The sequence below is a fragment of the Vombatus ursinus genome, unplaced genomic scaffold (assembly GCF_900497805.2).
Source record: "Vombatus ursinus unplaced genomic scaffold, bare-nosed wombat genome assembly UNPS02014781.1, whole genome shotgun sequence".
In the NCBI taxonomy this organism is placed as follows: Eukaryota; Metazoa; Chordata; class Mammalia; order Diprotodontia; family Vombatidae; genus Vombatus; species Vombatus ursinus.
The window spans coordinates 10,504,942-10,519,859 of record NW_020954559.1 but is presented as its reverse complement, the minus strand read 5'-3'; the positions used below and the strand labels follow the sequence as shown (position 1 = coordinate 10,519,859).

General features: G+C 35.7%; 1 protein-coding gene across 2 annotated transcripts in view; it reads left to right on the top strand.

Moving 5' to 3' along the window:
• Window positions 1–14,918, top strand: part of LOC114046272 (probable cysteine--tRNA ligase, mitochondrial) — a 61,258-nt gene that overhangs the window by 20,235 nt on the left and 26,105 nt on the right. For both annotated transcript variants that reach the window (XM_027866560.1, XM_027866561.1), the window contains 3 exons: window positions 2,700–2,829; window positions 6,466–6,599; window positions 11,762–11,826. In XM_027866560.1, coding sequence (XP_027722361.1) covers window positions 2,700–2,829; window positions 6,466–6,599; window positions 11,762–11,826 — 329 coding nt within the window. The remainder of the gene's footprint in view (window positions 1–2,699; window positions 2,830–6,465; window positions 6,600–11,761; window positions 11,827–14,918) is intronic.

Below are 14,918 nucleotides of genomic sequence, written 5' to 3'. Positions count from 1 at the left end.
CCAGGTCTTCATAAACCTTGCCTTCTAAACTATTTGATTAAACCAGGATTTTATCAGTAGTAGCATTGCTCAGTTGGTTCTCAGGAATGAAATCTATGTAAGAAATGTAAGAAATGAGGTCGGGTTTTTAAAATTTGTTTTCAACTCTTTTACTAATAGGGATATGATTAAAATACCACATTACATTGCTAGTTATTATTTTCCATTTCTCCAATATGTCACTCAAGCTTTACCAGAGAAACCTTAAAAGACCATTGGTCTGAATGAGGTATGAACAATGAAACTGATTTTCTTGTGTGACTTATAACATTGGAAAAGGTGTGATCTTAAGCAGATATTACGAAACATTTCAACTTAGAGCAGTCACTGCTTTGGAAGTTGGCCAGTCCTTTGTTAGCAGCTTTGGTGAATGGAAGTATGTCTCATTTTGTACCAACATGAAAATGAGTGACCGTTATTTTGAAGAAGTTAATATAAAATCTTGTTTGAAGTTAAATCTGCAAATGATATGTTAAGGGAGATGGGGGAATGAACTAATGTTAAGAAAAAGCTTTTGACTGGCACAAAGAATTTAAAGAAGGTAGAGCAGTTATATGTTATGAAATGGTTGCATGAAGTGGTTCTCTAGTGATCCACAGGACCTCTGAAAATAGTGAAAGTCTGAGGCTTGTCTTGTGTTTAGACCATCATCGAAACCAAGATAAATATTTGTTCTAAAAAGAGAATTAAAAAACGAGGGGAAAAAAGGGGCAGCTAGGTGGCGCAGTGGATAGAGCACCAGCCCTGAAGTCAGGAGGACCTGAGTTCAAATTCAGCCTCAGACCAAACACTTGACACTTACTAGCTGTGTGACCCTGGGCAAGTCACTTAACCCTGTTTGCCTCACCAAAAAAAAATGAGAAAAAAAAATTTGAGGAGATTGTGCTATGTATTTTGAGTGGCTTAGTAATTTATTTAACAAATATATGTCAAATACCTAAGGCAAAGAATGAATAATTACTGTCTTTCAAAGAAAACTATAAAAAATAACTTGTTTTTAAGGAAATAGTAAATGGTAATGAAACATAATATTTCCAATATGACCCAGAATCAAACACCACAATCACCAGGGAAGAGACTGTCTGTTTCTTTGAAATTACTGGAACTCTTTTTGTAAAGTTTCCCTCATTAGGCTAGTTAATTAAGCTTATGTGGAAGTTTTGGAGGATTTGGAGTATCACTGTGTGGGATCCAAATTGTGGTTTTGTCACCAAGATTGTGCCCCACAGTACATTGTACTTTTGAAATAGTTTTTGACTAAGAACCCAGGTTGATTTTCCATTTGACTCATCTGACTTGGTTTCAGATGACTTTGGGTTATTTCTGAGAAATCAAATCTCTTCTCAAAGAAGAGGAGATGGATATTTCCTGCTAGTGAGGATATTTGGGATAACTTGTTTTTCATTTTTTTTTTTCCCGAAACTATCTTCAGAAAGTTTCAAAACTTTTTAAAGCATTGACTGCATTGGTTGACTATAATATATGTAAAGCTGCCCTAAGATGATTCTTTTAAAGAACATTCAGTGCAGAAATATCTTCCAATACTTTATAGTCTTTCTGATTCGTATCATTAGTTCATAGCTATATATTTAAGACTTTAAAAAGGGTTTTTCTTATAGCAACCCTCTGAAATTAAAAAGACAAAAATTAATTATTTTAGGAAAATTATTTCAAAATAACTTTTATGTTATCAACTCTTCCCTCATTTCCTTTATTGTGGTATATGGTCCTTATTTGTTGACAGTAGGTGCTCAAAAATTCAATGAATATAGAACTTTAAGTTGGCAAATATTGTCAGTAAACTTTGCTAAAATTAAAAAAAAATCTGTAATACTACAAATGTTTGTGCCATTTATGCAAATTCTCCAGTGTTTTCTTCCCAGAGGCAGCTGGCCTGAGAGTTGAGAAATCTTTGTTTTAATTGAAGACTGCCAGTCAGTCTGCCTGCCTTTATTGTGCGCTTACGAAGCATTGTACTAAATGCTAGACACAAGCTGTGTAACTATTGCATCAGTTACTTACTGTCTCTAACCTTTAGTTGTCTCAGTTATAAAAAGAAAGGGATTGGAGTAGATAATTTCCAAGATATCTTTCAAACTCTTAACTAGATTTTGTAGAAAGGAAGGATCACTTTATCTTTTAATATTCAGACTTACAACATTCATATGGCAATAAAAATCTCTAAAAGTAGTGTGTCTGTATCATGCTTAGCATGATACAGACACACTGCTCAGGTGCTTAGCACAGTGCCTAGCATGTAGTAGGCACTCAATTCATTGACTTGGCTTGACAGGCTTTATTGTTGTAATTCAGAACAGAAAATTTCTTTTATAGTCATAACTAAGGATTACATTCTCAAAGATATATTTCAAGGATGATTGAGGTAATGTCCAATTCAGTAGGCTCTTTACATTTTATCAGTTCACATTCATTTAATCATTTTACTAAAACTGGACCAACTGTCAGTGTCTGTCAAGTGCTTTGGTGTACTTAGCAACCTTTCTATCTGTTATCTTTGTAGGTAGGGAGAAATCAGTGAAAAGAAAAATGCGTGGTCGTTTGTAAGACAGCAGAATTTTTTTGAGTGTGTTTCTAGTGGCCTCACTTGCGTAGTATGTTAGTTAAAATTTTTTTTTCTATTAAATTATTTGTTGTTGCAGATGATTCTGATAAGCGACATGCCAGTGATTTTGCTCTATGGAAGGCAGCTAAACCTCAGGAAATTTTTTGGGCCTCTCCTTGGGGAAATGGAAGGCCTGGCTGGCACATTGAATGTTCTACAATCTCAAGGTCAGTTTTCTTGGCTAACTTGCTTTATATACTTTTTAAATCTTGGCGAATGGAAAACAAACAGTACACAGTTTGGTCAGCAGAGGGTGTTGATGTGAGCAGATGTAGACCAGGAAAAGCTTTAATAGTTTGTGGGTGAATTAAAAATACTGTTTGAATATGTTCAGCTATAATAATTTTTTTTTTTAAATCTCAGTTGGTAGTAGAAACAACTGCCATATAGGATTCTGGTTTTCAGGTTGTACAAAAGTGATTTCCAGTCTTGCCTTAGTTTCTGTCTTGTAGACAACATTATTTATTTACTTGCCTTTTGCCAATAATCTTAGAAGTTTTCTTAGAACGGGTCTATGATGAAGCTCAATCCTGACCATCAGAGACATGATGAGACTTTAGAAAAAAGCAGAACATTTCTGTGGTATACCCACCTTGTTTGTATTCCTGGGGAAATCAATATTTAATCATCCCTGTTGTCTGTCAGTCAGCAGGCAGTTATTTAGCCTCCAGTCTGTGCACTTCAGCCCAAGTTTATGCTCCTCCTTAAATTCTAATTTATTTTCACATGGGAGACATTCCTTAACTCACTACATTAAATTGCTCTACATTTTTAAAGAAAACTAACTCATAATATTTAAATTCAATTCAACAAACATTTAAATGCCTCCCATATACAGAGAGGGCACAGTGTTAGACGTGCTGCTGTCATGGAGCTTATAATCATGATTTAATATTGGCCTTTGTGACATTTTACACCCGTTAACTGTTTAATGTGTAAAAACATTCATTTTACCAAACTCTGAATTAATTGTCAGCAATTTTGAATATTCTGAATTAATTTATTCTGAGGATGAATATTGCCTTAGGAGTGATTCTGATAAATAAAATCGAGAAATTCTCAGTTCACAGTAGAAATGAGGTGCAAATCAGATTACAGTAAACCTAAATTTCTTTGTTATAGTCAGCTGTCCCTTCAGGCTTATGGGCTGATCTTCCTCTTTTACAGTAATTTGTTGTTTTGTTGACTTTTCATGACTCAGATACTGGAGTGGTTTGCAAACCATTTCCTTCTCCAGCTCATTTTATAGATGAGGAAACTGAGATAACCAGGGTTAAATGACTTGCCCAGGATCATACAACTAGTGAATGTCTGAGGCCAGATTTGAACTCAGGAAGAGGAGTCTTTCTGACTCCAGGCGCAGCACTCTATCTACTGAGCCACCGAGCTGCCCCTTTTTATAGTAGGTGTGCATGTATTTAATTTGAATAGCCGTCATGGGTACACAGCAGGCACATCAGTGAAATAATTGGTGGAAATCTTTTAAATATTTCTTAGTAACACTCCAGAAGAAGAGAGGCCAATACCATGTCAGTTCTAAAGAATAGAAAGAGTTTTAGGTCAGTGAAGTGTTCATTGGCCTTTTGAAATATATTCTTGGTGACACAATCACCATTCCTTGTGCATGTGAGCTGACTTCCTAGTGTGGTTGATTAAACTGGAGGAGTAAGGAGACCCAGGTTTTTACTTTTAACTTTGCTGTTTAATTGATGTGTGGGTTTATACTGAGTTATACTACTTCAGGGGGACGTATGAGGGATGCACTGATAAGTGATTGTAAAGAATCCAGCTGATAATGATAAAAATTTAAGAATTCTTTAAAAGTACATTTCCTTCTAAAGATTGCCACTGCATTAGGATACCGTTTAGGGTTGCACACTCCTACTGTTGGCTTTGTATTGAATTACTCGTATCATAATTAGCTTTTAATTGAAGTCTCCTCACTTCTTTAGAAGATCACATTTCTGGCTGAAATGACCATAGACCTTTACATTTTTTCAGGATTGACATTTTTTTTTACTAGTCTTAAACAAGGGGGACGTTAATTCCAAAGATAACCTGATTATTTAATAACCAGTTATACTATTGAAGAACATTTTTCAAAATGATCAAAGTGTAAAGAAGCAAAGTTAGGAATATGGCAGTATTTAAGTAGCAGAGCAGCAAGTTGATTTTGTAGTGTGTTTGACTTCTTGCCTGAATGTAAAAGTCAACTTTGTTCTGGAGAAATGCTGCCCTCTGCTCCCATCAAACTGGTTTACTTAGTGCCCTCTGAAAAATGCCTTCTACTTTCCTCCCTTTTTTTTTTTTTTTTTTGTTCATGTCATTTGGCCTGCTGGAAATGTCCTGCTCCATTTTCTCTACCTATTTATTTTAAGGGTTCTAACCTGGAATCCTACAGACTCCTTGGAGGGGATCATGGATAGATTTGAGGGGGTTTGTGAACTTGTATGGGGGGAAAAATTACATCTTTATTTTTACCAACTTCTAACTGAAATTTGGCTTTTCCTTCAGTTACTTATTTGAAACGTACAGACACACACACATTCTGAGAAGAGTTCTTCAGGCTTTGCCAGACTGTCTGAAGGGGCTCCATGACACTAAAAGGTTAAGAACCCCTGACCTATTCAAATGTTGCCCAGTACCTGAATCAGATTCTTTCTTTGTTAAGTCTTTTCTGACCACCCCCAAAACCGAAGTGATTTCTTCTTCCTATGAATTCCTGTAGCAGTTACCTTCTGAAGAATTCATCTGGCATTTGAACTGATACTTAAAAGTTTTTAAAATGTGAGTGTGTATGTATATCTTTTCTCAACTGAAAGCACTTTGATGGCAGAAATACTTACCTTTATATCGCTTTTAGTGCCTAGCAGAGAACCTTGAATTTAGTAGGTATTCAGTAAACTTTGTGATTTTGTTATTATGATCAAGGCTATAGGGTATAAACAAGAGCTGATCTAGATAATAGCGTGATGCTGTTATTGTTCATTTGTGTCCAACTCTTCATGACCCTGTGGACCATACTGTCCATGGGGTTTTCTTGGCAGAGATTCTGGAGTGGTTTGCCATTTCCTTCTCCAGTGGATTAAGACAAACAGAGGTTAAGTGGCTTGCCCAGGGTCACTCAGCTAGTAAGTCTGAGGCCAGATTTGAACTCAGGTCTTCCTGACTCCAGGCCCACCCAGCACTAAACTACATCATGTTTTGGATGTAAGCTAGAGTTGCTTTAAGTACCTGTCAAAAAGTCAGCAGGTTTCAAATGAATTTAGTATTAAATAATTTGTTTTGGTAGGCATACCTAATATTAGACTATTAATAATGAAAATGTCACTAAATAAACAAGAATAGCATGACTGAAATATAGTTTTGAATCTGTTAACTTGGTTTACATGGTATGATTCTGAAGTCCTGAGCCGAACAAGAAAATTAGTCTTATTGCTTTGCAGTCACCCTGCATGTATTAACTTCTTTCAAGTCAGAGCAGTTGACTGTGCAGTGGGTTTTTTTAATGTCATTCACAGATTTCTAGGCTCAAAGAAAGATTATGACTATTCACTGCAAATGTAGAGCATTAAAACTAGGTTAAAATACCAGTCTCCATTTGCATTCAGTTTAATTTTTTTTTAACATATTGGAAATGCATTAGAAATAAACAAATGTTCAGTGGTTTGATTAGAGCTTTGTGTTTCATTTTAATAATTTTCTCTCTGCAACATTATGTGGGATTGGGGGTAGTGCACACTTGACATTCTGGAGAAAAGTTGCTGAGTAAGTGTATTGAACTAGTTGATTATGTTTTCCAGTTTAGTGTTTGGAAGCCAATTGGATATCCATACAGGTGGGATTGATTTAGCTTTTCCACATCACGAAAATGAAATTGCACAGTGTGAGGTATATCACCAGTGCAAGCAGTGGGGAAACTATTTTTTACATTCAGGTAAGTGGTATTTTTAATTAGTTTTATTTATTGTGCAAGAATTCAGCCTTTAATGATATGCTAGTGCTATATTTGAAACGAGGTATATCAAATGAACAAATATACATATGTATAACTTCAGTAAATTGTCATCTCTTTGAAATCTGTTTATTCTGAATTTCTATTATCTGTTGGAAACATGAATTTTTTTTTGCTTGTAATGGATTAATGAATATATTGAATGAATGAATATAGGAATAAATTAGACTGACTAGATTGTGTGTACTGGGAGGAAAAATGTTCAACATAATGTGTAATTTTTTCTCTTGACTAAAACTATTGGGAAGACAGTTCTATCTTTTGGATATAATACTATATTCATTTGACCAGTTTTCTTTACTTTTTAACACTGCTTTGTATCTTATTATACATAAGTCATAATTTTTTAAAACCAGCCCCTCAGTAGTCAAGTCATATAACATGTGTCAGAGATCCTGAGCAGTAGTACAATTGGATTTGTCTGTTGTCAAGAGAAAGCTATGGTAAGGGCTTGGTAGATAAGAATACATGTGGTAATATGAGATATTGTTATGATTTTGAGAAGAGTGTAAGAATGGTTTAAAGTACAGTGAAGGCATTTATGGCATAGATTAAAAAAGCAGCATGAGGTAAGGAAGAATACAGCATACTCTACAAGCTGGCAATTTCCTTTAAATCTTCAAGGACAGTTCTTTGCCATATTGTAAATTGTCATTAGCATCCATGTGTTGCATAAGTTACCGTGGACTGCTTAAATTTTGCTAAAAATCTTTGGTCTTTCTGTTTTTTTAATAGTGACTATAAGCAAAAATATATGATAACTCACGTTTGCATAGTTCTTTTTAATGTGATTTCTGCTTAGCTCCCCAGAGGGAGGGAGGTAGTGAATCTGAAACTCAAAAAGGCTTGTCCATCGTCACACAGATAAGTGTCAGAGACAGGACTTAAACTTAGGTTTCTCTTACTGCAAGTTCCATAATGTCACACTGCCTTACGAGATTAAGAAAGCAAGTTGCTTATTTCCCTGTGTGTGATAGCATTTTCTTTGTATTTATGTGTGTGGTTCACCAGAGATTCTGGAATACCAAGAATTAGGTTTCATTGTATCTTTCCTCACATTATCTAATGCACTATGTATCTTTTCTTGTAGAACGGGAAACACCATACACTGCTGGCCCCCCCTCCTCCCCAACACACAGATTTTGCTTGTCTTCTTAATTATTTAAGTTTAAAAATTATTTCTTCTCATATATCTAATTAAAAGGATCTGTGATTTGTTGTAACCAGTTGTCCCTCTGCCAACCTAAATCTCAAATCCTTCCATGTCCATTTATGAGTTGCTGTGGCCAGCAAACCAGTCAGTACATAGACAACTTGGTATTGAGGGTCTGAATTTATTTAGGCTGATCCGCAGGTGAAAAATATGTAGTTTGTCATCGGGCTTGTACTTGAAGCCTTTCCAGCTTGATAGAACCTGCCCAAGTTCATGCTTTACTAACGAGTTCTTTAGGAACTCGAGTCTACCTCTGTACTGCTGTAAAACACTGGAAGAGAACTTTAGTGTAGGAAATTAAATGAATCAAGTGAAAAAGGGGGCGAAAAATGTCTAGAACTAACGTAAAAATATTGATAGGGGTTGTATGGATAGTCTGTGAGACACATGGGTCTCGTTTCCCTGAAGGAAGACTAGGAGCAATGGATGGCAGTCACAAACTGGCAAATATACATTTGATGTCAAGAAAAATTTAATTGCATTTTGAATTATCTATTTAAAAGTAGGCTCAAGAGATACAGTAGGTTCTCTCACATTGGAGGTCTTCAAGCAAAGGCTCGATGACCACATATTGAGTGTGAGGTTGAAGGGACTCTTTTTCATGGAGGGATAAGGCCAAATGGCTTTGGAGGCTCCTTTCAATTTTGAAATTGTTTGATTTTATAAAAATGTAAGTATAAAAAGTCAGTCATTATTTGGTATATATTCTGCATAGCATCTAATACTCTGAGGTTGTTCAATAAATATTAAACAGCCAATTTCTTTATATTTTCACATTCCTCACAACTTTAAATTTTATCCTTTTAAAATTTAACCTTCCAATAATGTTTTCAAAGTATCTCTTTTTCAGAAAGTCTTCTGTTTATGAAGAACATAAAAATGGTTTTGTTGCTGTGGTTGTGATGGTCTGGATGCTGAATATATCCAATCTGTCACAACTTTTCCCTTGTTACAGCTAAATAGGTTCCAGGATATAGTTGCTACATTCCTGACGATGTAGATGAGGAAAGTAGTCTTCTCATTTATTGGTAGAAATTTGAGAACTTCTTAAGGGACGTTATGTATAGTTTGCAATGTAAGATGCTATACTATACTTTAGTGATCACGTGAAATAGAAAATATTTAGACTTTTTTTCTCAGTGCTTAACCGAATAAATATAAGTAGAGCCAGAGTTGATAAAATGTATTCATGTAAAAACCTGGAAAGGCTTACATGAACTGATGCAAAGTGAAGTGAGCAGAATCAGGAGAACATTGTACACAGTATCAGCAACATTGTGCGATGATCAACTATGAAAGACTTGGCTCTTCTCAGCAGTACAGTGGTCCAAGACAATTCCAGAGGACTCATGATAGAAAATTCTGCCTTCATCCAGAGAAAGAATGGATGAAATCTGAATGCAGATTGAAGCATACTATTTTCACTTTTTAAATTTTTTTCATGGTTTTTTTCTTTTGGCCTCTTTCTTCTTTCACAACATGATTAATATAGAAACATGTTTTACATTATTGCACATATATAATCTATATCAAATTGCTTACTGTCTTAGGGAGGGGGTGGTGATGCAGGGAGGGAGAGAGATAATTTAGGACTCAAAATTTTTTAAAAATGGATGTTAAGGGGGCAGCTAGGTGGTGCAGTGGATAGAGCACCAGCCCTGAAGTCAGGAGGACCTGAGTTCAAATCCGACCTCAGACCAAACACTTGACACGTACTAGCTGTGTGACCTTGGGCAAGTCACTAAACCCCAATTGCCAAAAAAAAAAAAAAAAAAAGGATGTTAAGAATTGTCTTTACATGTAATTGGAAAAAAAATAAAATATTATTCTGAAAACCATTGAAGACTGTAGGCATACTTCATTTTGAAGGACTTGGTGCTCTTGACAATTCCTGATAAATATAGTCCTTCTGCATGTGCCTAGTTCCCTATTAGTTCACCCTTTTCAGTGGTCCATGGATTATCAGGGTGGTATCCTAAAGGTCCTAGCAAAATGCACTGGCTATAATTAGTGTACTTCCATTGGCATACCTCTGTTCCTCAGAATGAGAAGAAGGTAACACTTGTACTGATTATCTTTGGTTCCTTTAAACGTCGTCCACTAATTAGTCAGGCTTAGCCAGGGTTGGTATGAAAAGCATCCAGTGAATGTTTAGAAACACCAAAAAGATACTGACTTTAAAATATAGGGAGAGAATCACTTTTTAATTGATTTATTTTCTCTAATTACTAAGTAAGATCTTAAACATATACTTTTTATATTCCTTTAACTTTATACTGGAGATAAAAAAAATGTCACGTATCTCCTTTAATAAAACAATGGAGAATTATTAATTCTTCCTAATGAAAAAAGTTGAATTAGAGAAATAAAAAAGTCAGATAAATATTATTTGAGATGCTGCCAAACTTCATTTATTAATGTAATATTATTTGATGACCATTCTAGGTTATATCACTTTTCTGACACTCTGTTATGTAAACAGTTCTCAGAAAACATTTGTGGGGGCAGCTAGGTAGTGCAGTGGATGGAGCACCAGCCCTGAAGTCAGGAGGACCTGAGTTCAAATCCGGCCTCAGACCAAATACTTGACACTTACTAGCTGTGTGACCCTGGGCAAGTCACTTAACCCCAATTGCCTAAAAATAAAAAATTAAAAAAAAAAAAAGAAAACATTTGTGTTGTAACATAGTGTTTTTAAGCAGACTAGGAAAGGGAAATCCCCCCATTAGGAACAAATATTTCTAAGAGACTTTTTTTTTTTCAGCCAAAGACAAGTTTTATTAGAACATCTGTCATATTGGGCAATCTCTTAAGGAATCTGAATATTAGTGAGCTGTTGGCTAGACTGGCTGGAATCTGAGCCTAAGAGACTTTTTTTGAGAGAAGTTGTACTGCTTAGGAAAAATACCAGAGCTTTTAGAAGCTCCTTATATTGTTGTGTATTGTACGTGTGTGTTTGTTTTAAGAAAAAAAAAATCTTTAGTGAAGTTAACTTCTTCTCTTATATATATATGACAAAGAAGATGTGAACTAATTCTAGAAGGATTTGGTGAATCAGTGAATTTGTAGAATCTTATTTAACCTGGGAAGAGAAGACTTGGGGACATGATAGTTATCTTCAAGTATTTGAAGGGTTACTACATGGAAGAGCCATTAGATTTTATCTTGTATAGCTCCAGAGACAGCATTAAAAACAGTATGAGAAAGTTATAGGGATGAAGAATTTTCTCAGAGTGAAATGGGCTGCCTTCTACTGCCATCCCTGGAATTAGAGTGTAAGCATAAGTGGGATGATAACAAATGATCAGGGATGTTGTAGAGAGGACTCATACATTGCGGGTAGGGGAGAAGTTGAACTAGAAAATCTAATAAAATTCATTCCAACTCATAAGATAATGATTTTTTATGTAATAAATCAAAAAAGTCTAAACCTTTTCTGTTCAGCTTTATAGCTTTCTTGTCAATGTGCCTAAACTTGTTGGAATATAATTCTTAGGTTATTAAATTTACTTCCAGTTTCCTCATTTGTAAAAATTAGTAATATTTTAATTATTATCCAGGTACTTGGTCTATTAAGTAGATATTTCTAAATTGTGGGATAAGAAGCAAATAGGACATTAGTGAAATAGTTTGAACTAAATGGTTTCTGAATCCCTTCAGGTCTAGATCTGTGATTCTATTTTCTGTATTTAGTGTAATGCTTACATTAATATGTTAGCCTTGATTCAGCCAGAGGTGCTTCTGCTTCTGTGGAGAACAAATTTTTAATGCCTTCAGTTACTTATATCAGCTCATCAGATTTTTCTTATAGGATAACTAGTTCTGTTATGTTTCATGAACAACTAATTTAACCTTGTTGTTTTTCTGCCAGGGCATTTGCATGTTAAAGGGAAAGAAAAAATGTCAAAATCATTAAAAAACTACATTACAATTAAGGTAATATATTATAAAACTACAAAATGAATGACAGATTCTTAAATTGGTTCTAAAATGTGTGTGCATTGTATGCCATATAACTGATTCTTTGGCTTCTAATAAACTCTTCCATGGTTCTAAATATGGTTTTCCATCTAACATACATTACACTTCTTTGTCTTAAAAGCATATAATAACTTTGCCCTTTTTATCCTAGTTACTTCTACTTCAGCATTTGTTCTGCTTCATATTAACTTATAGACTGTTTTCTTTGTTTCTTATTCCTGTACTCTTTGTTTTTTTTTGTTTTTTTTTGGTGAGGCAATTCGGGTTAAGTGACTTGCCCAAAGTCACACAGCTAGTGAGTGTTATATGTCTGAGGCCAGATTTGAACTCAGGTCCTCCTGAATACAGGGCCAGTGCTCAATCCACTGCACCACCTAGCTGCCCCTATACTCTTTGTTATATATCTTTTTTTTATACTGCCATTTCATACTTTTTTTGGTTTGTTTTTTAACCTGGACCAGTGATTTCATAGGGTTCGGTAACTCCTATTGAGGAAACTCTCTCTACTAAAACTAATGAACCTCTTCTGTAGCTTATGTCTTACTGAGTTGCTTGGGACACTCAGAGAGGATCTGACTTGTCTGTGATCACTTAGCCAGAAAGGATGTCTTTTAAATCATACTTGCAAAGTTCCTAGCCTTCTCTCTTCTCTAGAAAAAAATCTATGTCCTTTAGTCATTCTGTTTCTTATCAGGGACAGTTTGCTATTCCACTGTATTTTATCTTTTGGTGAGCTCTGTAGTTGGTTGGCTCTTTTACTTGCCTGACCCACTTTATGATGCTTACATACACATATCATGCTATTTAATGGTGAGTCAAATGGAGAAAGTACATAGTGAGAGTCAAAACCATATATGATTGAAGAAAATGTTTTTTGATGGTTTGACCGATGTAATCCTTTGACTTTTGAGTTTGCAGAACCAAATAAATATAATCACAAATTAGGAAACAAATATGGATGGAAAAATAACCAGATTCTAGGCATTTCCGCAGTCTCCTCAATATAAATTCTGTTATTGAAAGGCACCAGCCACAGATCAATTATAAGTAAAACCCTAGGAATAGTTTTAGCTTATTAGGAGTTCAGCAAATACTTGTTGATTTAAAATGAAGGCTTCAGTTTTTGGTTATTTGTTAGAATTAAGTTATCTTTCCTCATCTTAAATATTTAACGTCTTCAGAGGAAGTTTAGCAAATGAGTTAAATTCTTTCCATAAAAAACTCTTGGTTTACTTGTACTTAAGTGATTTTAGTGAAGCAGCATAGAGTATCCTTCTAAAATCTAATTCTAATAGCTCTTTTTGGTATGGAAGTGACCCTGGTTTCTTGAAGTCTGTGCCTTTGAAGCTCAAACTGGAAAGTTTTACTGAGCTCAAAAATCCCAATTAAACTTCAGTCCATAAAACATTGCTACATTAGCCTACTTAATCTGCCCTGCAGCACTGTGATGTACAGTGGTTAGAGTGCTGGCCCTGGAGTCAGGAAGACTCATCTTCTTGAGTTCAAATCTGGCATCAGACTAGCTATTTGACGCTGGGCTAGTTAGTTAACCCTGTTTGCCCCAGTTTCCTCATCTGTAAGAATGAGCTGGAGAAGGAAATGGTAAACCACTCAGTATCTTGGCCGAGAAAACCCCACATGGGGTCGTGAATAGTCAAAGGTGACTTGAAAGGACTGAACAGCAACAACAAAATCTGCCCTTATTTCAGAATCCTTGGATAGTTCTTATGTGGAGTGGTTAATATAAATTTGTAGTTAGAGTAATATATTGAATGCCCTCCTTTCACTTACTAGGCACTTGACAAATGATTATTGCTTAAGATTGATAGTATTGGAATACAACAAATAGGAAAAGAGAGAGGATGAGTGTGTGTTACAAACTTGTCCACGTTTAGACTTAAAATCCTTGGGGTCATGTTAGAGAAACAAGTTATCTTAAAAGAATTATTAAAATGGGGGTGGGGAGAAGACGACTAAAAAAAATTCCCAGTTGAGGCAATTTAGCCTGATGTTTATTTTTCCCTTTGTAGCTAGGTTTGATTCAGTAAGCAGAGCCCTCTTACTCTTTCATTCAACCGTTCTGCAACTGAAATATTAGTTGGAGTGAGCAAGGTGTGTACCTTTGTGTGTGTATATGTGCTTGTCACCCCTGAAAATTGAAGTGTAAAATAAATGAACAAAGAAACCTACATTAAGTGTTTACTGGGAGCAGGGCCACGTGCAAAGCACTAGGGATACACATAGAAAAGCAAGGCAATCTCCCATTCTCAAGGAGCTCTCATTTTAATGGGGGAAACAACACATGCAGAAGTTGGAAAAGGCCAAGTGGTCCTCAGGGTGTAGCAGCAAAGCTGATACATTGCATCTTATTTCATATTCTATCCACTGACAGAGTCACTGACTTTTCTGGAGAGTGCTGGTAGTGAAGGTCCTTTCTGGGTCTGCAGGAGTGGTGGCTGCTGAGCAGACGTGAGCTGTAGCACCTGCTTCTTGTCCACAGGCATAGATAGTGGCTGAGAGGGCAGGGCTGCAGCTGTAGGCAGATCACTTTGGAGTCTTTAGTCAAGCTGTGCTCTTCTTTTTTCCTTTTTAAAAGAATTCCATATCTGATCTCCTAAAGTAATCTTAAAGTAATTGTGGATACATTAACACTGGCTTCCACATGCAGAGATTTTGTTGAACTTGCATTCTGTTTGAAGAGACAGTGTAAGGTTGCCTCTCATCATTTATACTGATTTTTTTTCTTCGGTGCTTCCTTACTGTTAGAGAAAGTTTTACTCTTTCTCTCACGGACCAGGGTTTTTATAAATTGCACACCAACTGCCATTTGAACTCCCTAAGAGAATATTGCTGCTGTACACTAGGTTCCTGCTTTAACTGCAGCATACTTTAGGATATTCACTAGAGGGGTCTCAGTGTGACCCCAAACTTAGATAACCATTTCACTAGGCTGTTCCTTGAGATCGCAGTCTGTCATTAGGCTCCTGTTGAAACTGCTGACTGTAGTGCATCTGTTTACTCCAAAGGGGAAGGTATTTCCTTAGGCT